At 45.6% G+C, this 23,072-nt stretch overlaps 2 protein-coding genes across 4 annotated transcripts in view; one reads left to right on the plus strand and one right to left on the minus strand.

Annotated features, from left to right (window-relative positions):
• Window positions 1–23,072, minus strand: part of CTNNA1 (catenin alpha 1) — a gene marked incomplete at both ends in the record, with an annotated part of 92,052 nt that overhangs the window by 44,080 nt on the left and 24,900 nt on the right. The gene's annotated exons all lie outside the window — the stretch shown is intronic.
• LRRTM2 (leucine rich repeat transmembrane neuronal 2) lies at window positions 5,571–7,172 on the plus strand (the record flags this gene model as incomplete). Its single annotated transcript, XM_079542218.1, has 1 exon — window positions 5,571–7,172. A coding segment is annotated over one exon (1,602 nt), but the record flags the coding sequence as incomplete, so codon positions are not given.

Below are 23,072 nucleotides of genomic sequence, written 5' to 3' on the forward strand. Positions count from 1 at the left end.
CCAGTAACCAATTACTCTTCCTATTAAAAAAAACAGCCCTTGCTTTTAGTCCAAACTTCCATGGAAAAGCCAACTAATGATGCAGCAGAAGAACGCATCCCAGTGATCAGCTTCTGCACATGGGATGAGGACTGAGAATAGCGAATCCTGAATATGCATACTAGTGGGATTTTTAGGTATTCAGCATGGAAAGCACCTTTGTCCAAGGGAATCACAGGCTCTGCAGCCGGTGGCAGAGGAAGCAGCTGATAGATTCATTGGATTTAACAGGGTCATATCGACTGCATCAGTCATTTTGCATTATGATACTACTGCTCTGCCCAGTATCAACAGATAATACACTCAGAGCAAATATATTTAAGATCGTCATTAAAAAGGGCTAGAACTGCTGTTAGAAACTACATATTTCCCCCAACCCTTGGAATTTTTGTTCTTCCACCATCGGTGCTGCTTTGCTTGGAAGGCAGCACAAGCAGTCACTGCCGCATCCTTGCTCTTCCAGATCTCACAGCCAACCTCACCATTTTTTTCCAACAGCTTAAAGCAGAGAAAGGGGATTTGTATACAGAGAGGCAAAGCGGAATCACTGTCTCAGTCCACAAAGCATTCCCTTTGTAGGCCTGCCATCTGACTCAGAAACAAAACCAAACCAAGCTCTTCCTGCAGCTACCGAAGTTAAAATCCAACCGCAACTAACTCATAAATGTGAAAATGTACAGCACGGTGCTGGCAGTAAACAAATGCTATGTGGAAGCAACCAGAATCAGAGCACATATTACGATGTAGTTATGCAGCCATGCTTTTATAGCTACGCAACAAAAACTTCCCTTATTAATCTCAGTGCTTCACCTAAGATCAGAGAGCTATTGAGGAATAGCATTCTCCACCCTGCAGCAGTCCCTCTACAAAAAAAAAAAAGGTCATTTGCAGAGGGATTTCTGCTTCAGGTAATCTTTGAATTGTCTTCTAACCAAAGGAAGGAGCAGTGCTGTGCTTAATGCTGGTGATTGAGTAAGTGACAAATGGGTGCTTGGCATTCCGTCCTCGGGGTGCACGGGGAAGCCATACATCAGTGCAGGGCTGCTGAGCGGTGCTTCATGGCAAGGCATAAAGATGTAGTGCTCAGATTCAAGTTTGTCACATGCTTAATTCTCACCTTGACACCCCGCCTAATTGTATGCCTACAAAGGACGGCCGTCCATACTGCTGTATTACCAAGAGAGCAGAGCTGCAAACAAATTCCAGGTATAACAGTGCTGATTCCGGACCACAGAATCATAGAACCACAAGGTTGGACCTGCAAGATCATCCAGTCCGAGTGCCCTCCCATCACCACTGCTACCACAAGCACTAACCCACATCTCGCAGCTCCTCATCCAGGCACCTCTTGAGCACTGCCAGGGACGGCAACTCTTCCAGCTGCCTGGGCAGCCATTCCAGTGCCTGACCACTCTGAGAGAAAAAGTTCTTCCTTTTGTCTAACCTAAATCACCCCACGCACAACTTGCAGCCATTTCCCCGTGTCCTGCTCCTTGCCTGGGAGCAGAAGCCAAAGCCCTCCTCATCACAGCCTCCCCTCAGGAAGTTGCAGAGCGCCATGAGGTCTGCCCTGAGCCTCCTCTTCTCCAGACTAAACAATCCCAGCTCCTCAGCCGCTCCTCGCAAGACTTGTGCTCCAGACCCCTCACCAGTTTCACTGCCCTTCTCTGCACATGTTCCAGGGCCTCAATGTCCTTCCTGCAGTGAGGAGCCCAAAACTGAACACAGCACTCGATGTGCGGCCTCCCCAGTGCTAAGCACAGAGGGATGCTCACCTCCCTGCTCCTGCTGGCCACGCTATTTCTAATGCAGGCCAGGATGCTGTTGGCCCTCACAGCCACCTGGGCACATTGTCAGCTCATGTTCAGCCGAGCATCAACCAACACCCCCAGGTCCCTTTCCTCTTCACAGTCATCCAGCCTATAACGCTGCAACCACGAAGGGCAGGTGATGGAGCACGATGCACAAATTTCATGAGTGATTATCTATCTGATATCTGATGTTTGAGGAGACAGTAACACCCTGGCTTGTTACAGACATAAGTGTAAGGAATCTCCTATAGCCACAGCTAAGCACTGAAATATAGGGGTTGCACAGCACGTCCATTGGTACAGCAGCAACCTAACCCATGTGACACCCCAGCCACACCTGTGCTAGCCTGCTCTGTCTTATTTGCACAGCAAGAAGGCAAAAAAGCAGTAGCTGATTCTCCCGTGACTCCCAACATGCTGACGTTCAGGAACGCCACCATGCCCATCTCCACACAGACAGGAGCTGTGTGCTCAGGTGCAAATCCCAAGTGCCTGCAGCACCCACACTTCCATTCTCCGCACCAGAAGCACAAAGAGGCTGCCCAGCCCATGTCAGCATCAAGTGCCATTAGGCTGTTTGTGGGACTTAATGCACCAGGAAGGCTTCCACCAGATGTCAGCCTAACTAAATGACAACGCTGGCCTCGGGGTGCAGCTCTGCTTCGAGTGCATGTGTTTAGCAGGAAGACCAGCTCCGCTGCTGCACAACAAGCCAGGTAAGGGAGCGGGTTCTTTGGTCCTAGAGCACTTATTCTCAAGAAACACACATTTCCTCTTTTCCTCCAAGTTTTGGAGGTGCAGATGCCACCTCAAAGCCTGTTCTGGTGGGAGGCTCCAGATGGCACTACTCCATGGCTTCCCTTGGCATGCAAGCAAGTTTGCAGTCTCAGAAGAAATGCAACGGTGAGAATTAAGCAGGCAGCTGGAGTCTATTCTCAGCCTGCTGCACCTCGGCACCCCAGACAGTTCCCAAAGCACAAGGAGAATATCAGCACACTTTCAAGTTTAAAAGGAATCGGAGGTATGCCTTCAATAATAGCTGTTGTCTCACGACAAGCACACACAAAAACAGGTTTATGCTGAGAAAAGCGCCCATAGAGCTCGCATTCACTGTTTCCCAAACAAGAAACTCACTGGCAAGGTGCTAAACAGCCCTTGTTTGGTTACAGGCCAGAAAACCAAGAGCTTCAGCGAGGCAGCAGCTTACCATGTGCAAGCAGCAACTCCCAACGCCGTGCCAGATTACACAATCGTCACGCGGGAGGAACCTACCAACATGCACGGATGCAGAAAAGCAGAACCTTTCCAAAAGGTACCCAAATTTGGCCACTCGGTAATAATGGAAAGAGTGGCACAGCAGGGTAGTAATTTTTCATCTCGGAGCTTTTTCAATTTTCTTAAATGACACCTTAGGAACATTCCTTAAAAGATTGTGTTATCATATTTATGTGCTATTAACATTCAGATCAGCGCTGGGGTCAGGACAGTGCACCAGATGAGTGCTGAGAAGCACAGCTACAGGCACGTTGCTGCTGTACTCCCCCAAGGCAACGGGCAGCTCAGGCTGGATTTTGGCTGCGTACTTCCTGCACAGTGAATATTAACTATGGAAAAACTCTTGGAATAGGTCCGTGTCATTTCTTTACACATGTTCCTTTCAGTCTAGAGCAAAAGCTGGAATATTTACGGTGACAGAACAATTTAACGCAGTCACCTAGCACTGCCCAGTTTAACATTAAAAATAGCTACATTACTTATTTTTCTGTTTTGTGGGCTTTTGCTTTTCTTTGTGCTTTGTGTTCTCCATCCCTCCATTTCATTTAACACCTCCCCTGTGGGGACAGCCACAGGTCCAGCACTGCAGCCAGGGGCACAGCTGCTCTGTAGGACAAAGAAAGAAAAACAGGCAGAAACCAGCAAGGCTGAGCTTAAATAAGGAACTAAAGTTTAATAATGAAGCTAAATGACCACTGTCTTCTCAGACCTCCTCTGACACAATTAATCTCCCTCCCTGTTAGCATGGGGAATTGGCTATTCTCAGCTCAGCCCTGTCCCGAGGTCATCATCGACACCTCACTGCCACAGGGCAAGCACTGCCGAGCGCCTTGTGCTGCGCTGCTGCCACGTGTCTCAAGGTGACAACAAGTCCCACAGGACAGTCTGCTCTGGACAGCGGGAGCCGTGATGTCCCAGCATGCAGCCCTGGACCAGGCTGTGGCCCTGCAGGGCTGCTGGCACCACAGCCCAGCTCAGGACTGTGCATGCTGGCTGCAGGTCCTGCCGTCACCGTGGCTCCCGGTCCTTGATCAAGGGCTGTGAGCTGCAGGGAACGCCTGCTGTAAACGCAACTTACTCTCCTACACTTCGGTAAGCAGCAATAAGTGACACAAAAGCCAGGGTTTGCAAGGAAAAAAAAAAAAAAAAAAGATTGATTTCCTCATTTCATAACTGCAAGCTGTCAAGCTAGATTCCAATTAATTTTTTTTTCTCCTGTGCTCTAAGGTAAGCTTTGCTTTTTTTCCAGAAATTTCCCAGCACTTTTCTCACCGCAGGGCCTCCACCACACGCCCCGACAGCACCCCTGTCCCAAAAAGCACTCCCCTCTGCCCGCGCTCCTGCAGGGACCTCGAGCTGCCCCACCTCCCTGCAAAGCGCTGCTAATCAGCGCCCTCAGTCCAAGTCGGGCACACTTCACGTCCCGAGCATCCCCAGTGCAGCCGGGTTGGACAGGCAGCCGGCAGCAGCAGCGAGGCTCCAGCTGCAGCTCTGCGCTGCCACAGTGAGCGCAGCCAGCAGGAATGCAGGGGGGGAGCGGGCGGTGCGCGGCTCTCCGGCTCCTCGCATCGCCGGGACGAAGGGCTCTAACAGCTGATTTTTTTTCCCCTCCTCGATCAGCGGTCTCAAACACGATCGCAGTATGCAGCACAATGCTTTAAAACAGCAAAGCTTCTGGAAAACCCAAACAAAAGGAACGTCACCAGGTGACGTCAGCCTATATACAGCCCTGCGTGGTCGCAGCGCATAAGCAAACCCATTCTTGTGCCGCTTCCCTGAAAAGCTTTTCAGTAAATGCACTCATGCTACTCCAGGAGCTTCTCTCAGCAATAAGCCACCCACCCGCCATCAACAAGTTAGGACTAAAGGAACCCACAGCTGCGGAAAAAGAAAACGTGAGCTTCAATTAAACAGCCGAGCAGCCGCCGAGGAAGAAAACTTCTATTAAGCATCGACTTGAAAACTGCAGACCTGGCAGAGGAGGTCACGCCGGCGCTTTCAAAAGGAATATTCTAAGAGAGCACGGTGGATTCAATTTTGCACTAATATCACAGGACCCTAAACCAGTAAATTATTCACAGGCTATCTCGCGTTAGAGCCTTTCACAGACTCACCGTGTTGAGTCTCAAACTACGACTGAATGCAACCTCCAATGTACTCAAAAGAATGGGTAAGTGTGTGCCTTTCTCTCTCCCTTGTCTAATGAATGATGGCTGTGTGTTAAGGCAGCGGCAAGGTGCTACAGCACGCTTTGCTGGGGTGAACCTTGTGAGAGCAATGTGTTCTGATTGTGACGCTGTAACCCTCCGTAATGCCGATAAAGACTCATCCTAAGTGTAATAGCTGGTATTCTGTGTGTAGTACTAAGTTGTTTCTTGCATTTAGAATAAGCTTTTCGGAAATGCATGGAAATGTTATCTGCAGTGAAATCTTCCACGGTGATGTTCAAAGTATACTGATAAGGATATCCTATCTTGTTGTTTTCCTAAATTATATTCTGCAGGCTTACATTTCAAGTGGCCATTAGGGGCTCGTATGCTGGCAGCACTATATGCAATGAGCATGGTTTTAAAAATGCTGCCTGCCTTGGGCATGGCTTGTCCACCAAAATGTCGCTGTGAGAAGCTACTCTTTTACTGTGACTCTCAGGGGTTTCACTCAGTGCCAAACACCACTGAAAAGGGCTCTCTAGGTTTGTCACTGAGGCACAATTTTATTACTGAACTTGAAAGGGATCAATTTGCGAGCTTCAGTCAACTTACTTGGCTTCACTTAGATCATAATCAAATTGCAACAGTCAGAGAAGATTCTTTTCAAGGACTGTATAAACTTAAGGAATTAGTCTTAAGTTCCAACAAAATCTTTCATTTGCCAAACACCACTTTTAGCCAGCTGCTTAACCTGCAGAATTTGGACCTCTCTTTTAATCAGTTGTCCTCTCTGCACCCCGAGCTGCTCTACGGCCTCCGCAAGCTGCAGACCTTGCATCTGCGCTCCAACTCCCTGCGGACGATCCCCGTCCGCCTGTTCTGGGACTGCCGTAGCCTGGAGTTCCTGGATCTGAGCACAAACCGCTTGCGAAGTTTGGCTCGCAATGGCTTTGCGGGATTAATCAAGCTGAGGGAGCTGCACCTAGAGCACAACCAGCTGACAAAGATTAATTTTGCTCATTTCCTCCGGCTGAGCAGCCTGCACACTCTCTTCTTGCAGTGGAACAAAATTAGCAACTTGACGTGTGGGATGGAGTGGACCTGGGGCACCTTAGAAAAGCTCGATTTGACTGGAAACGAGATCAAAGCCATCGACCTAACAGTTTTTGAAACTATGCCTAACCTTAAAACCCTCCTCCTGGATAACAACAAGCTCAGCACGCTGGACTCCAAGATCCTGCGCTCGCTGCCGTCGCTCAGCACCGTGGGGCTCTCGGGCAATCTGTGGGAATGCAGCGCCCGGATCTGCGCGCTGGCCGCCTGGCTGGGAGCCTTCCGGGGCCGCTGGGAGCATCCCATCCTGTGCCACGGCCCCGACCACGCCCAGGGAGAGGACATCCTGGACGCCGTGCACGGCTTCCAGCTCTGCTGGAACGCATCGACCGCCGCCCCGTCCGCGGCTCCGACGGACGCTCCCACCACCGAGTACACGAAAGGCATCAGCTCCTCTCATTTCCATATGGGAGACAAAGAAATCCCCACCACGGCAGGCATGGTCGTCACCACCGAGGAACCCTTCCCCGAGCCAAACAATGCCATCTTCACTCAGAGGGTAATTACAGGGACAATGGCTTTATTGTTTTCTTTCTTTTTTATCATTTTTATAGTGTTCATCTCCAGGAAATGCTGCCCTCCCACATTAAGAAGAATTAGGCAGTGCTCAATGATTCAAAACCACAGGCAGCTCCGATCCCAAACGCGGCTACATATGGCAAATATGTCAGACCAAGGACCGTACAATGAGTACGAACCCACCCACGAAGGACCCTTCATCATCATTAACGGCTACGGACAATGCAAGTGTCAGCAGCTGCCATATAAAGAATGTGAAGTATAATACTTAAAATTAAACCAGATAAGTAACCTATTTTAAAATTGTAGGGGACCTACAGCAGATTCTAATTTTTACAAATGTTGACGTAAAGCCTAATTTTCCAAGCTACTCAATGGAAGCATTGTTTATGGAGTGGTGCAGTATTTTTAAGTTAGTTTTTTTTTTTTAATAAATCCATAATATTTTCAGTGTTAAAGAAGCAATGATCACATTAAACTTGCATTCCTAGTGTTTAAAAGTCTAAAAAGACGCTCACCTCAAACTATGTAAAATGTTCCATGTTATGTAACTCTCCGACTGTGCGTACCATTTATACTCAAGTCTCCACACTCCACTTTCCCCAGTAAAATCAGCCCGGGTGGAAGGAGGGAGGCTGTCTGCATAGAGACCTGCAGAGGAACATACACTGCATTTGTTCCCCCGCAGCTGTGCGATGCCAAACATCCCAGCTGGCTCTGCTCAATTCAGAGGCACGCTGGAGGAAGGCTTTCCTCCTCTGATCATTTCCACTCGAGTAAAAAGGGGAGAGGGAAAAAGAAAAAAAAAAAAGTGACCAAGGTTCAGGTGGGGATTTAGATGCACTGGGGACTGGCAAATTAATTTTTAAGGCAGTTTTCCTACCTCCATGCTCACAGTTTGGCTTGCTTACACATACCTTGCTCGAGCTCGCAGCAAACGCAGGCAGGAGCAGTTCACACGACCACCAATTAACCAGGATGGCTCTCCAGGCACTTGCAGAGTACCTGGTGGTGCTTAATTAGGAAGGTTGGTGCGATGATCTAAATGTTACAGGCGTTCAAACCCGACCAGCTCTCTGCTTCGCCTCGATGATGCTTTTCATGCACTCGGGCTAATGACTCACGCCTACGAACAAACAGCACTTCCACACCTTTTCATGTGTAAATACCCTTAACACAAGTTTTTCTTAATTAAAAGTAAATATCAACCGGAGGTTAAGAAAGAGAGAAGGAAGGAAGAAACCTCTCTTTGTCGTCCCCCCCCTCTCCCCCCTCAGGCTTCCTCTTGCTGGGAGCTATTTTCATGCACTAACTCCACGGTTTCTCTGGAGACAGAATTAGCCCCTGTAATATAAGCTCTCACTTGTCCTCCTCTTCCAAAATTCAAGGTAATTACCAGCTCAAAGCTGCGTACCTTCCGATACATTAGGATAATGGTTAGTTTATAGAATAGTTCACAAAAAAACGTTTTGTTTCTTAGTCAAAATGGGACAGAATCTAAACTAGTATGCCATTAAAAAATCCTTATATAAATATATATACACACACACACGCACCTCATTCTTCGGGAGTAATTTGATTTCTTTAACCAGAGGTATCACGTTGCTATTTATACTATATTATGAAATGATATGTAAATATTTGCAGATCTATGCAGCGACAGTGGTACTGAGATGCCATGGGGGAGGGCGGGGGGGTCTGCAAAGGATTATGTTATTTTTAAGTCAACTGCTCAAATATTGTAAACGTTCTAACCAAAGTTAAAAGGACCAGAGGGATGGAATTTTTTTTATATATATATATACATGTATGTATAACTAAAAAATGTGTTGTGTCCAATGCTGCAGTGTTAAACAATTACCAGCAAACACGGATGAAGAGAAATTCCTCACAGTGTCAACATACCTTGAACGAATCAGTAATTACAGTATGCTAATTGTGTTGTACTAAACTATTCTGCAAACTTTCTGAACAGAAAAATCACTGCATAAAAATCTGTTCGCTATTTCACTCTGCTTTTATATATCTGTATTACCACTTAGTGAGGTATTTAGGGTGCAATTATACAAGTTTGATGTTTTATTGTGAAATGAATTCGTCCGAGGCAACTATAGCAAGATAAGTGTGACTTCTGTTCAGATTTTACATAAAGATTTTTTCAATTACTGGTTTTGAAGATATTAATTTGCATCATTTTACTTTTACGGTGCCCTTATTATAAAACAAATATTTTGTGTACTTCCTACGACTTTGTACTTTAATAGAAGAGAGTCAGAGAAGACTATGGTTTTCCATTAAGTTCTCTTTGAACTCCCCTAACTGTTTATAATACGACAAGCCAATTTGCATCCATTTTAGGAAATCAACGGTTGCTTTTTCTGCTTTTACTGCTTTCAACTGAATGTAATAAATCCGGCGAGGTAGGTGGGCAGGGAGTGAATATGAGAGTGTGGCAAGGCCCTGGCACAGGCTGCCCAGAGGAGCTGTGGATGCCCCATCCCTGGAGGTGCTCAGGGCCAGCTTGGATGAAGCCCAGGGCAGACTGGTACGGTATCAGAATCAGTGGTCAGCAGCCCTGCTTGTGGCAGGAGGTTGGAACTAGATGATCCTTGAGGTCCCTTCCAACCCAAGCCATTCCACGATTCATGGCTCTATGATTCCATATGATTACAACCCATGTGATTCAGCCCTAAGCCAATACAAAACCTTAATGTACGGCTGACTGTAGGAAGACTTGCTTCCTTCCCAGCAATCAGTGGCTCTTCCTTCAGCCCCAGGCTCCTGCTGGGAGCAGAGCAGTGCAGCAGCCCGCCCTGCTGTGCCACCCTTACTGTGTTGGCTGATCCCATGCCTGCACCAAAGGTACCAGGGAGCAGCAGTGCTTTCCATGGAGGCACCAGCAGAGACAAAGTTCTGACTTAACTCATGACTCAACTTCCAGTGCCCATACCATTAATCGTAGTGCAGCGCTACCACCCATCAGATGGCAGCACTGAACACCAATGTCCAAGCTGTGCATGCAGGACAGAATCCCACTTTCCTGCCCCACGTGCAGCCAGCCCAGAGCTGGGAGCTCACAAGGCACAGAGCCAGGTTGGATAGGACCCTGGGCAGCCTAATCTAGTGGTTAGCTACCCTGTCTATGGCAGGGAGGTTGGAGCACAATGATCTTTAAGGTCCCTTCCAACCCAAATCTTTCTATGATTTCCTGACTGGAGAACGAGGCTCCTCCCATGGCAGTGTCTTTCCAGTGCCCCAGAAGCCCCTGTCTCTAATAGCCTGGAATTCTGCCCCAGAAGAGTACAGACTGATGCTCCAGATGGGTGCTTCACTTCTCCCATCCATCATCCCAGTTTTGCAGGTCCCACAGGCTCTGCTGGTTGGGGTGCAGGGAGCCCACCCATGCTGCCTCCCTCAGCCCCACTCACATTTACGCTCCAACACGCGGCTGCTCTCCCTGATGCTGTGGTTTATACCTGCCATTTCTTAAACCATTTGTTGCCAGGTTCCAGGCGTGAGCAAAGCAGTTCCATAAACATCACATTTAGGGCAACAGGTACAATAAAACCTGCAGAATGTCAAACACGAGCAGCAAAGTCAACTTGAATTCCCTTGGGAGGGACAGCAAACTGCAGGCACAGCCATCGCCCTACACAAGGGCACCGTGAGAGGTTGTTAATCCTTTTTGGTTGTTTTAAAGTTACTGTCTTCCATTCTCAATGGCTTGTGACTCTTCCAAACAAAGAGAGGATTATAATAATTGCCTTAGTCAGCAGTCTGATTTATTTTGTTTATGGAATACGAAGCAGGATGATTTGGCTTAAGTTAAGTGTTTTCAGGATGAGCACTGACTGATGAAGCGGTTGTTAAATTCTTCTCTGAGACTATCACCTCTACTGCACAGCCTTGGTTTCTGCAGATACTCAATTAGGGGGAAATTCTATACCCAGAGGACAGTGAGGCCCTGGCACTGCTGCCCAAACACGTGGTTACCCTATGCCTGGAGGTGCCCAAGGCCATGGACGGGGCCTTGGGTAGCCTGAGCTGGTGGGGGGCACAGCAAGGATTGAGGAGGCTGCAAGGTCACTTCCAAACCAACCATTCTGTGATACTATGATAAATGACAGAAGTGCCTCACCACCTCTAGGTACAGCACCACACAAGCCTCCAGGGCCGTTTAGAAGTGGAAATTTGTTCCACTGCTCTAGGATCCTTGTGCCACCCAAAGACATCCCCCAGCCTCCCTGATTGCCTCCGCTTCCATTCCCCACCCTCGTGCCAGTGAAATGCAAACCAGGCAGCACAAGCTCCATTTGAGTCATCGTGTTGGAACAGGTCTGAATTAATGCTTTCAGCTCCCCTCTTGTTAGTCGCTCTGCATTAGATCATCGTTTAAATGCATACAACCAAGAATTACTTGATCGAGAGTAAAACGGGTTAGCGCTGAGACTCCGATGGGAGCGCTCCTCTGCCAGCAGAGCTCCCACTTCCATCAGAAGGAAACGTAATTAATGCTGCTGAATCAATGTTGGGTTTTGTTTTGCTGCAGAAGTTACGTGATTTTTCAGAGATAAGCCCAGCCTGCATGCAAAGCCCAGCATCTGAGCTCTCAGCCTGTATGCCCCTTCAAAGGCTGCAGTCTATTGCTGACATGTAAACCAGAAACATCCAGTGGCTTTAATCAGAAGTCTGCACTACATTCTTGGTTTTTAATGTGCCTAAGTTAATTTCTGTACTACTTTAATGAAAATAAAGTTGATTTAATTTTGTGAGCTGCACAGCTATTAAAATCCATCTGTTCAGACCTATGAAGTCTACTGAGAAAGCTGAATTTCATCTTTACATAAAAATTAGGGAGTTCAGAAAGGAACACAGAACTTCTCCCCCAGTAAAAAGAACAAAAAAAGAAAGCAAAGAAATAGCAGCAGAACCTGAAGGCAGCTGCACAGAAGCAGATCCTTCCTCCCATCCCCTTCTGCATTGCACAGAGTCCCATGCACTGGAAGTGGGGACAGATTTTCCTTTTTAAGCCAGGTGCTAGTGGGATGCTTGGAGATCATTTTAGTCACCCGGAAATGTAGCATTTCACACCTTGAACAAAAACCTTTTTTGGGAGGTATTCAGGGAGAGGTGACAGCAGCTTTGATGGATATGGCCAACCTCAGACAGGGCAAAACTCATGCATTTTAAGGACAAAACACCACACGGCTCATGCACCTGTGATGTACACACAAACCTCCACCTGCCAGCCCTCAGCCACCCATTTGTTAAAACAAACCCTAAAGACAAAACAAAAACAGCACCCTGTTTTGCTTCTCACCCTCATGAAACATTAGCGAGTGAACTATTCTACCAGCTCAGCAACGAGACGGAGAGCCCTCAGTGCACTGTATTAAAATTATAGTTAAAGAGCCAGTTCCTGATGGGAGGGGGGTAGTAAGTAATGGAATAAAAAGAAGTGCAGTGTACAGAACATTTTTGTTATTAAAATTGTGTATACTGTAAAACTGGATTTGCCTCTTTTTTTTTTTTTTTCCTCCTTTTTCAAGCAGAGGTGTCCAATTGCCTACATCCATTGGGGTCTCAGAGCACACCAACAGCAGCCCAAGCCAGCGTTGGGCCGCTCCCTGTGCTGCAGCCACGGCAGCCAGCAGGACCCGTGGGCGCAGCCCTGGGCCACCGGGCAGAGTGCTGGCAGTGTCAGTGCCAGCAGCAGCCTGTCCCCCTCCAGCAGCACCGCCCTTCCAGGCACTCAGCAGGAACCACACCGTGCACAGGTGTCAAACCACAGCACATCTCCCTGGCTTTGAATTATTACAGCCTAGGAAGTGACAGAGAGATACAGCCCCGTACAAGCATCCTTTACAGAGGCCACTGTAACACTGTGTTCTAAGTCACCGGTGCTTCAACAACACCAGAACAGCCTCATTTAGACAAGTTCACGGGCACAGCCCAAAAGACTCAGTGCAACAGCTGAGAGAAAGAACACGATTCAGGATGTTCCAAGATGATTACATGCACTGAACTGCCAGCTAAAGTCACTTCAGTATCTGAGCCTGAGCTGCTTTCTGCTTTTGTGCACTAAGTTTGGCTAACTCAAGTTCTCACGGCTTTTACAAGCCAGTGGCTCCTCAGTCCTTCTCATACTTCAAAGCAGCACAGGATCAATGTATTTTCTTAAACTTTCAAAAAGATTAATTTAAGATCAACAGCATCTCTCTAAAAATATAAAAGCTGTTGTTTTCACAAGGAAAGGTAAGACACATAGGAGAAAAAAAATGGTACTCTGATAATTCTATGCAAAATCTCTGAAATCAATCAGCAATAAGAAACTGTCAGCATCACTGGCAGCTAGCTTTTAAATGTGGGCTGTGTTAAAGCAACTGTGAAAAAACGAAGACTCAAGAACACAGCCCAAGAGGAGAACTGAAGCACAACAGGGAAGCTCGGACACCTTTTCCCCCCTTTCCTCCTCCTCCCTCCCTCCAGGTCTGTGGTTTTATGCTGTTTAAGGGACAGAACTCCCTGCAATAGGTCACACACCCCTGGAACCCTGAAGTTAATCTTTATAGTTCTATGTTTGTAAAGAAAGAAACTTCTTAAAGCAACTTATCAGCAGTTTGATTACTATTAGATGCTATGAAAACATTTGCTTTATAATGACCTTTGACATCAGAACCATGTGCTCTGGGAATTATCTCATAAAACAGAGAAAAATGACTGGACATGTTTCATTCACAAAGTTCCATATTTACTTCTACGATGAATGACTGAAGAGGTTTGGCTGCTAAGAGCATTCAGCAAACGGTTCCAGGCTGAAAGGTAACCAAACCATCACTACAGATCTGCTGTTCTTAATTGACAAGGTTTTAAAAAAAACCTATTTCTTCTTGTTCCTTCATCTGTTAAAAGGATGAGACCAAAGGCTTAAACACACACGGAGATCATTGGAGAACTTCTGAAGCAGCAGTGCCAACAGTGAGGAGCTGAGTGCTGTGCGGGTGGGAGAGCCGGGCCTTCCCTGCAGTACGTGCAAGGCCTTCTCTCCAGTATGGAACACAGACACAAACTAGGGTGGGACCTCCACAGCCAGGACGCTTGAAGAAACAACAAATCCGCCTTTTAAAAATGTTATTATTTTAAATGCAGTTCAAGCAAGTTACTCCTGTTTTCTCCCAGCAGGCTCTACTACTTGTATGCTAAACACTCAGACAAGTGAGGCACTAAGTGCTTTCATTCTTTTCTCCCAATTATTAACCCCCTAGAAAGCATCCATCATTTGATATGGGTGTATTATGCTTGTATCAGTTTAAAATGCAGCCTCACTTCACAAAAAGTCTGGAAGTAGAAATGGTTCATCCATCAAGAAGGTTCTTAAATAATGAATAGGTCATAATTCTTTACCGTCAAAAGCAATTAATTTTCTGTACTGTAATCAGGAGAATAAATCTGAAAAATCCATTCTAATGGCTCCAAATCTGAAGGTAGTGTTGCAGCTGAATTCTTAATTTTAAAATACAAGAGCAACGAGGACTTCTGCTGTTTAAACATACAGTCTTGTACCAAACAGAACAGCTTTACTGCATATTTAATAGGTAGAACGGGTTTTGCGAGACCGCCTGAGATTAAAGAACAGCACTAGATACAGGAAATGCATTTCAAGTAGAAAGGTCCTTCCAAGATGCTTCCAACCATACAGCTACAGAAATCCTGAAATATCCTTTACCAAGTGTACAGAACACTGCAGGAAAGCTTACTGCAAAAGCAATGTTACTTACATGAGTGCAAAGAGCTAAAAATACGGAGAAGAGCATGGATGTGGAATCCAGCTCAGCTGTAGGGTAAGTACTTGTACGATGAGGTATTGGCTCTCTTCTCTTCAGCTCCTAAATAATCCATCACATGCCCAGACCCTCTGCCTCTGAAGCCATGTGCCAGTTAACCGGGACTATCATTTCCTGCCCTCAAACAAACTGCTTCAACCCCGATACCATCTGAAGTTTTTAATCTTTCAGGGAAGAAAAACTCTAATCCTAATAGAGCTCATACCAAGCTGATAATGATATAATCTCTTAACAGCAAGTATACGGGGAAAGGGATAAGGACACAGACTATGAATAAGCCTCCACCACTAAAGACACCACACAATGGCTTGCAACAGGAAATCACCTGTGCATTCCTCACTGGTGAGCACATCCCCAGCAGCACTGCTGGCAGTCCCAGCTCTGCACACACGGGGCTGAACTCACCCAACCAGAGAGGGTCATTCAGCAAGCAGGCAGCTCAGCACGTGCCCAGCTGGGGACAGGGGAAAAGGCGTGGTGCCTAACCAGATGCTCATATACAGGGCAGAGAAAGCTCCATCTGTATTGTCCTCTGCATAGAAAAAGATGCTTCAGCAAAGACACGGAATTCCTTCTTAATCTCCCCAGGCAATCCTGAAGACAGAACCAACTGGGACACAGCTGGAAAGAGAGAGCACAGGTCACTGGTTTGGCAGCTCTTAACAATAACTGGGAGCTGTATGGGTATCAACAGCACATCTGTGGGGTAGAGACCCTCAGAAACTCAACAGCCACGGGGTAGGCAGGAAGAGAAAACCACTACCAGCTGATATTCTTTCCACAGACCATCAGTTCAGCTCTGGGACATCTATCAGCACCATGGCACTCGTGAAACCTGGAAACCTGGAAGAGGGAGCGCTGACTCCTTGATAAATGCTTTTTTCCTGCAGTTAGCATCCACTGCTACGAAACCAGAAACTTAAAGCTTAGCCATTTGATTAGGTTGCACTACAGGACAAAAATACACAGATATAGTACCTGCCAAAGCTTGCTAACACAACATCACAGTCCTGAGCAAACAAAATAGTGTGGCTTCAACAAGGTACCAGTCTGCAGTGGCAGCTAACTTTCCATGGATGTAATGTTTGCCCTTCTTCACCTGCACCACAAAGCAGCATGCTCAGTGTTCTGCAGGCTCTGAACTTCTGCCAGGTGCTGCTGTCAGACTGTAAGCAGGAAGCAGCTCTCTGCTTTAGACCAGCTAAAATTTGTCATTGCTTCAGCTGAGGGACACCTGCTGCTGATAGCTAAAATAACTCAGCACCCACACAGCCCACAGCAGCAAAATCAGGAGTAAGGCATTCCAGATATGCACAGACCATGCAACTGACATACCCTCAAACACTGCCAAGCAAGCTGCGATGCCTCGGCTACTCCAAGTTTCAGCTCCATTGGCAATTCAGGTATTTGTTGACAATTCTGAAACTTGGAGGATTTGGAACTTTCCTTCAGGCTCCAAATGGGAGAAGAGTTGAAGGACTGAATTCACAGCTCGGCTCCTGTTCCTGACCGGCAGCCAGCTGCAGATCAGAGGGGCTCCCACACTGCTGGAGCTGCTCGGTGCCTCACCGTGACACAGCACCAGCACTCCGGGATCCTCCATGCCTAACAGCTGTCTGACAGCACGCCGTAAAACAATGAAGACAAATGAAAGCGCTGACAAAGCACAGAACTACTCCAGTGCTCCACACAGATAAATTTCAGGGATATTACCCCTTCATATCTACAACTGTCCATGGCCAACAATTAATTTGACAAAGCATGCCAATGAGAGTGTCCAGAGACACATGAAGAAGTTTTATACCACATTCAGATGAACCAGTGCTATTAGATTGCTGACTGCTTTCCTCTTCTCAGTGGGTACTCCATCATTTGAATAAGCCCAAGTAAAGCTGCATCATCAAAAGAGGAACTTTCAAACACCTAATATTCCTTTCCATTCATTCAAAAACTGTAATCTTCATCAGGAAAATTAGTAAGAGATCATCAGCAAAGCACCGTTTCAGTTGTTTATGCAAACTGAACTACAATGTGGCACATTTCTTCTGCTCGCTGTAATGCCACTGAGTGCAGCCTGCACTGTAACCACCAGACCACATGGTGGGTCCGTGTTTCCTGACCACCAGACATCAGTGAAACAAGGAAGCCATGCACAACAGATGAGTTTACGTAACAAAACAACCCAACCACTCGTGCCTCTAAACTTACGTACACGTACGCAAAGTGTGACAGAGATACGACAAAACAGGCCCACGTGATACGAGTACATACAAGCAGTGCCCCCAGGGAACTCACTGGAAATGATGTTTAGATATCAAAATTTACATCTCTAAAGTCACTAACAGGGCAGAAACACAGCAGTTCACTTTCAAGAAGGGCCTCCACAGATGGGAACCTGCTCAAAGCACAGATACTATGGCACCAGTCTCCTCCATTGCATTAAATAATCATTTAAAATTATCTCTCAGATTCAGCCATACCATGTTACCCTAACCAGTGGCTGTAAAATTGAGTGCCTACTTCACACTCATATTTCTCTAAGCTTTCTACCCATTACCAGCTGCAGGCTAAGCGGGGCTGAGTTGCTGTACACTGCTTTTAGTGGGTAAACTACTAAACTATGCTTTTTCGGTTTGTTTTTTTTGAGTTATTTTTATATAGAGTTTCCTACACTTGCTTATGCAAGACATATTTTAAACTACTGAAAGAATTAGGACTTGGTAACAAGACCACATACTCGACAAAGGTTGCTCAGAGACAAGGCACAATGGGATAAAGAACAACAATAGGTTTCTGTGATCTGACTCAAAAAAGCATTCTGAGCAGAAAATAGGACTTTTGTGATTATTGAAACAGCTTCTAGTAAGGACATTACACAGATTGATTTCTGCTTTGACAAGTTAAAAGAAATTAATGAAATACTTTGGGAAAGGCCTATTTTACCATTCATTATCTTTTATCAAAAGCATTCCTCTTGACTTTCAAACATAATTCAAATTAGTCACATATTTGTAGGCTTTTCATTAATACAAAATACTCTGAAAAATTTCACTTCCTCATCTGAGCGCTGTGATTTGTGATTTTACTCGTACATAGTCTGTTCCCTAAGAGGAAAGGGAAAATCAGGAGAACTCGCAACTTAACTCAGCCTCCAAATTTCACATCTTCTATCTTCAATGGCAGCTGACCAAAACCATCAAGACCTATGACACCACTCCAGACCGAAATCCATTCGTAATGCCATGAGCCTCATCTCACCGCAGAGCTGCCTCTCAAAGGTGATGCTGAGAACACCGGACACTGTCAGCAGCCCATCACTTCACATGGAGTGGGAAGTTTCATTGCCAGCTCACGCAGGAATCCAGTTAGTAAATAACTAACCTGTATACATACACACATACAAACCCTGCCTGTCCTCCAGCTGCATTGGTAACTACCAGTTTCATTCAAATACCTTCACAGGAGAGTAACAAGAGGAAGTGCTCTTATAAGCAAAGGTGAAATCAAAGCTTTAGAATTACTGTGCAGTGCTACTGATGCATTTATTTCTCGAGGGAATAAATGATATTGAGGCAGCTCAAAGTAATTCTTTTTTTTTTTTACCATTATTTTCACCAGTGATCTTGGGGAGGAGGTGGATGGAAGAGAGATGTTCGGCCTGGGACAGAGGAGAAATTAAATTGGTATGAAACGTTTGTGAAAGAGCTCTACCAGGTAATGGAGATACCAGCCTTCTCTTGAGACTTATTCTTACATCTAAAGAAGGCAGCAGCCTGGGTTTCATAGTCGGGTACATACAGGCTCTGTATCTCTGCAACACATTTCCACCAGCAAGACAAAAATATTTAGTCACACAAGATACCAAGAAAATCAACCTGCTACAACACAGAACTTCGCTTCCATATAAGCTCAAAAGGAAAATCAAACTTGGCAACATGCCACACTCTAAAACCGAGTTCTCTTAGTTTACATGAAGTTGTGATTCAGAAGCAGAACTGGGACGGGGCAGAGTTTGGAAAACCTCAAAGGCAAGAGACCCAGCATTAACAAAGCAAACACACTTGGGACCAAGGAACTGGCCAGGATTAGAAGGGCATGAAATTGCAAGGTTTGGACTCATAACCTCAAATACGTTACCTAGGTGAGCTCTGACAGCCATGCCAAAAGGATCTCACTTGAAACTGGAGCAATCTGGCAGGTTCCGCGCCAGCCTTCACACAGGGAACTTCTCCCCACCCCACTCCCTGCACACCTCCATCCGTTCACACGCAGCCCGCAGGCAGGAGGGAGAAGTGCCTGAGCTCTACTCCTCATGACTCCAGATGCATGGAGGCGGTTTTACAGCAGGCCCAGCGCCCTGCCTGACCTCCAGTGTTTGCAGACCCGCACAGCTCCACACCTCTCCCCACCTGGCCTAGCCTAAGTCACTCCTCAGCGGCAGAAGCCCAGCTCCAGGAGGGCAGCATGGGATTTTGCCAGTACTTAAGAGCTGTTTCCTCTAATGCTGTTGTGTTGAATGACAACTAGTTCATCTTGGACGTGGGTCAATTCATCTCACTCACCACTTTGCTGGTTGGACCAGCATGGAAGAATGGATGAGAGAATGCCCTGAGTACCAAGCCTGACGGACAGTGCTTCATGGGAGCCACGAGACAGCTGCTGGGGCTGGCAAGTAAGATGCTACCAGAGCCCCTTCTTACAGGCTAAACCTTTCATTTTTATGTTAATTACTAACCTAATCTAAAGAATATCTCAAGTTTTTCCTTTGCAGATTAAATGAACTAATAGATATATCCAGAAAGATGAAAAGCAGTCTGAAGCTTACACCCAAAGTCATTGTAAAAGCCTTGAAATATTTTAGTTTTTATCATATTTTACATGCATGTGAAAGGCTTTAGAAATAGAACAACTAAAATTGGAACAACACAGACCCCTGCAAGACTCAAATTAAAAAGAGTGAGCCAAGACAGCATATGCCCTTTCCAAGAGGAAGAGAATGCATTATAAATCTGGGAATAAAGCCACCTAACTCCTGGCAAGACAGCTCAGAGAAATAGATAATGAAACAATCCTGCCCATAAAGTCATAAGACATTCAAAGCTAGAATTAATGTAACCTTTATTCATTATTAGAAATATAAATAGCTTTAGTTTGTGACAGATTTTTAAGTATTTCCTGTAGAAAAGGATTCAGCAGATCTACCCTGCAATATAGCAGTGAAATACTAAATCTGAAGTTGCCTTCGACAGGAAGCAAAAGGCATTAAAATCACTGGAAATAGCATCAAAGCTGACTAACTGGGAGGGACGAGCTAACAAGCACCTCCAGCCTTCCCAGCACCAACACGCCGGAGCCGAGCATCTCCTCTCCCTCCCACACACAGATCTCGATAAATTCACTTCCCTCCACAGAAGACAAAATTGCTGGAAGCGAGAACAACCTTACTGACCATGGGTTGGCAATACTGGTTTGAGTTCAAGAAAGCCACCACCCTCACTTCCATCTCCTCCTCTTACCCAGTGCAAGTGACTCACCAAGGAACTGGCCAGGATTAGAAAGGCATTAAAACTGTGGCATGCATAACTTTCCAGAGACACTATCAAGCCATTATTTACTAAGCTAACTAATTAGACAGCCACCCTTGCAGATAATGAGAATGCATTAAAGTATTTAAGATGCCAGCACTAGGCTGACACATACAAAGTAGCTGCCCTTCTTCAAAAGAAAGCGGATGTCAAAGGAAATAAACCAGTCAGGAAAGGCAGCAAGCTGAGGCAGTACTGTGGCATCATCTAAGGAGGAGCTCAGAAAAGGGGCAGGAAGCGAGGCAGAGAAACATGGGATGAGGAGGCACCTCACATGTTTATTTTATCAACTACTACTTGCAAAGAAACCACTAGACAGATGATTTAAATTAGCACGAGATAGATGATAAAGAAGCAACTATTCAAAGCAAACAGAATTCATGTATACAAGTGTACAATCTGGTGCAGAAAAACAAAAACTGGATGTGCTTCAGTAGATAATGCTCTGAAAAAACAGTTGGTAAAATCCCCTTCTACACTGAGAAAACAGCTTTAACTGAATATACAGTTCACTACAGCCTGGCACTGAAACAGCTGCTTTCCTTTGGGTATTACCCACTTCTGAAGCAGTGCATATAACCAAAAGCCATAGAGGAAGGCTATGAAGTGCATTAAAAAAAATTAATCCACCTACTAGAAATGACACCAGGAATACTCTGAAGCAATACAAGCTGCCTGCCTTGTCCTCTCAAAAAGGTTTCCTAAATTCCAGCTGAGAGTACTCTTAGTTTTGGGGAGCAAGAAAGCGAATATGTTCCCTAATAACAGCAGATGTTCTCACAGCTCCACAGAATGGACCGGAGATAAAAGTTTAGAGGAGATTTCAGCATGCAGGAGTGCCAGGACATGAAGATTGGCTGCTTCATTACTACCATTGCCTTGGACTGGCTCTTACAACTCAGCACAAGAACATCCACTTTGAGGAAGGCAGGGTCTTCACAAATCTTAATTACAGACCTGATTTAAAGTATCATCCCACCAGAAGAAATGTGACCAGCTGGCAAGCCATTAGCTCCAAAAGGGTCAACTGCTCAGGTGCAAGACAGAAAGGCTTTCAACTTTCCTATTCCCAACCTAAACCTCATTCCATTTATTTCCGCATTAACTTCTCATTTTCTTGCTTTTTGCAGTCCACTGACCTCTAGAATTGGGATTCCTTGACTCCTGGAGAAGAGCCCAAAAACTCATTCTGCCTCTAAGGAAATTCACAATTTGGCATTTAAGGGGAACAGTATCAAATGATAGAGCTGCAGCCTTATTTTTTACTTGACATCAGAGCTCTCCTGTCACCTCCTTCCCCTGAAATGACTCAATAATGACAATTCTTCTAAAGTTGTCCTCAAAGTAAAGGTTCAAAGTTGCTGTGGGGATGAGCAAATCAGCCTTAAGGTTACCAGAGGAACAGAAGCACTCCGGGTCTGGCCAGAGGCTCAGGAACTTTCTCCCTACGTGTTTCAATACAGCGGAGAAGGTTGACAGGCAAATCCTTTCAAAACAGAAATGGAGGAATTCAAACCAGACACAGAAGCCATCTGGGCAATTTAACAATCAGCTGCTCAGCCTCCACAGCAGCAGAGGCAATGGCTGGGGTCTGGTAGCACGTGGTTTTGAATAAAATTAGCATATCTTTGGAAGCAATGCATGGTGTACAGTTGAAAACTACCAAGTAAACGGAGATGTTAAGGCTTGGGCCATCACTGACACTCACTGCTGGGAAGCTCTGAGAAGAGAACCATCTGTCATGATCTCCTGCCATTACATAGAGGACTGTGAACGCGCTACAAACAAGCCCTGGGTTTTCTTGCTAGTGGAAAAAAAAGGACATATATTTATATTTTTAAAGCATTGTAAACCAGTGTTGCTAATAAACATCTTCTGGAGCAAACCTGAAACCCATCAACAGAAACTGTATGAAAAACAGCTTTGAAATATAGATAAAACTCAGGCACATAAATGAGGGATGTCTCCAGGAAGTCACACAAAAATGCTTTAGGATCACCAGCACTCTTTCATATTCCTCTCAAAGAAATGCAAATATGGCACAACAACATCCATGCATCAAGATAACACCAGTGTATTTAACATGTATTAACCAGTGTTATTCCAAGTTTTGCACGTTAAGATATTAAATGCCTTGTCTCCCCTAAGCTTCTTCTATGTACAGCTTCTCTGCACTATAAAATCTTAAATTTGGCATTGAAAGAAGGTGCCTGCCCCACTTGTAGGTGGAAATTGTAGCCCAAAATTCAATCAATTTAGCACAAAGGCAATAAAAAGTACATCTATTTTATTTTTCAAAGAGCCCATCTTTTAAATAGGAGACCAAAATGCATTCTATGGAAGCCTGGCAGATGAAAGGTAAGCACGAATGAAAATCTGGAGCAAGCAAAAAGCAGAAAGGACAAAGGAAGTCCCTCCAGGGACACCTGCCTGTTGCCAGAACACCTTTCCTGCCTGAACTAATAAGCCAGTCTGCAAACAGCAAAGACAAACTTGTCTGCATCCACAGGAACCGCAGCCCAGCTCTCCAAATTACTGCACTGCACACCCCCACGTCTCCTGAGCTTCCTTTGCTCCAGAGATGCCGAGCTCTTGAGACATCACACGTACAGAGTTAGAGCCACAGAAGAGAACCTTCTGCTTTCAGAAACCTTTTTATTTGTCTAAGTACCATCAGGTTTCATTTTTCAAGCTCTTTCCACAGGTTTTATAAAGTAACTGATAATGTCAATTCAA

The sequence above is a fragment of the Tetrao urogallus genome, assembly GCF_951394365.1.
Source record: "Tetrao urogallus genome assembly, chromosome: 14".
Lineage (NCBI taxonomy): Eukaryota > Metazoa > Chordata > Aves > Galliformes > Phasianidae > Tetrao > Tetrao urogallus.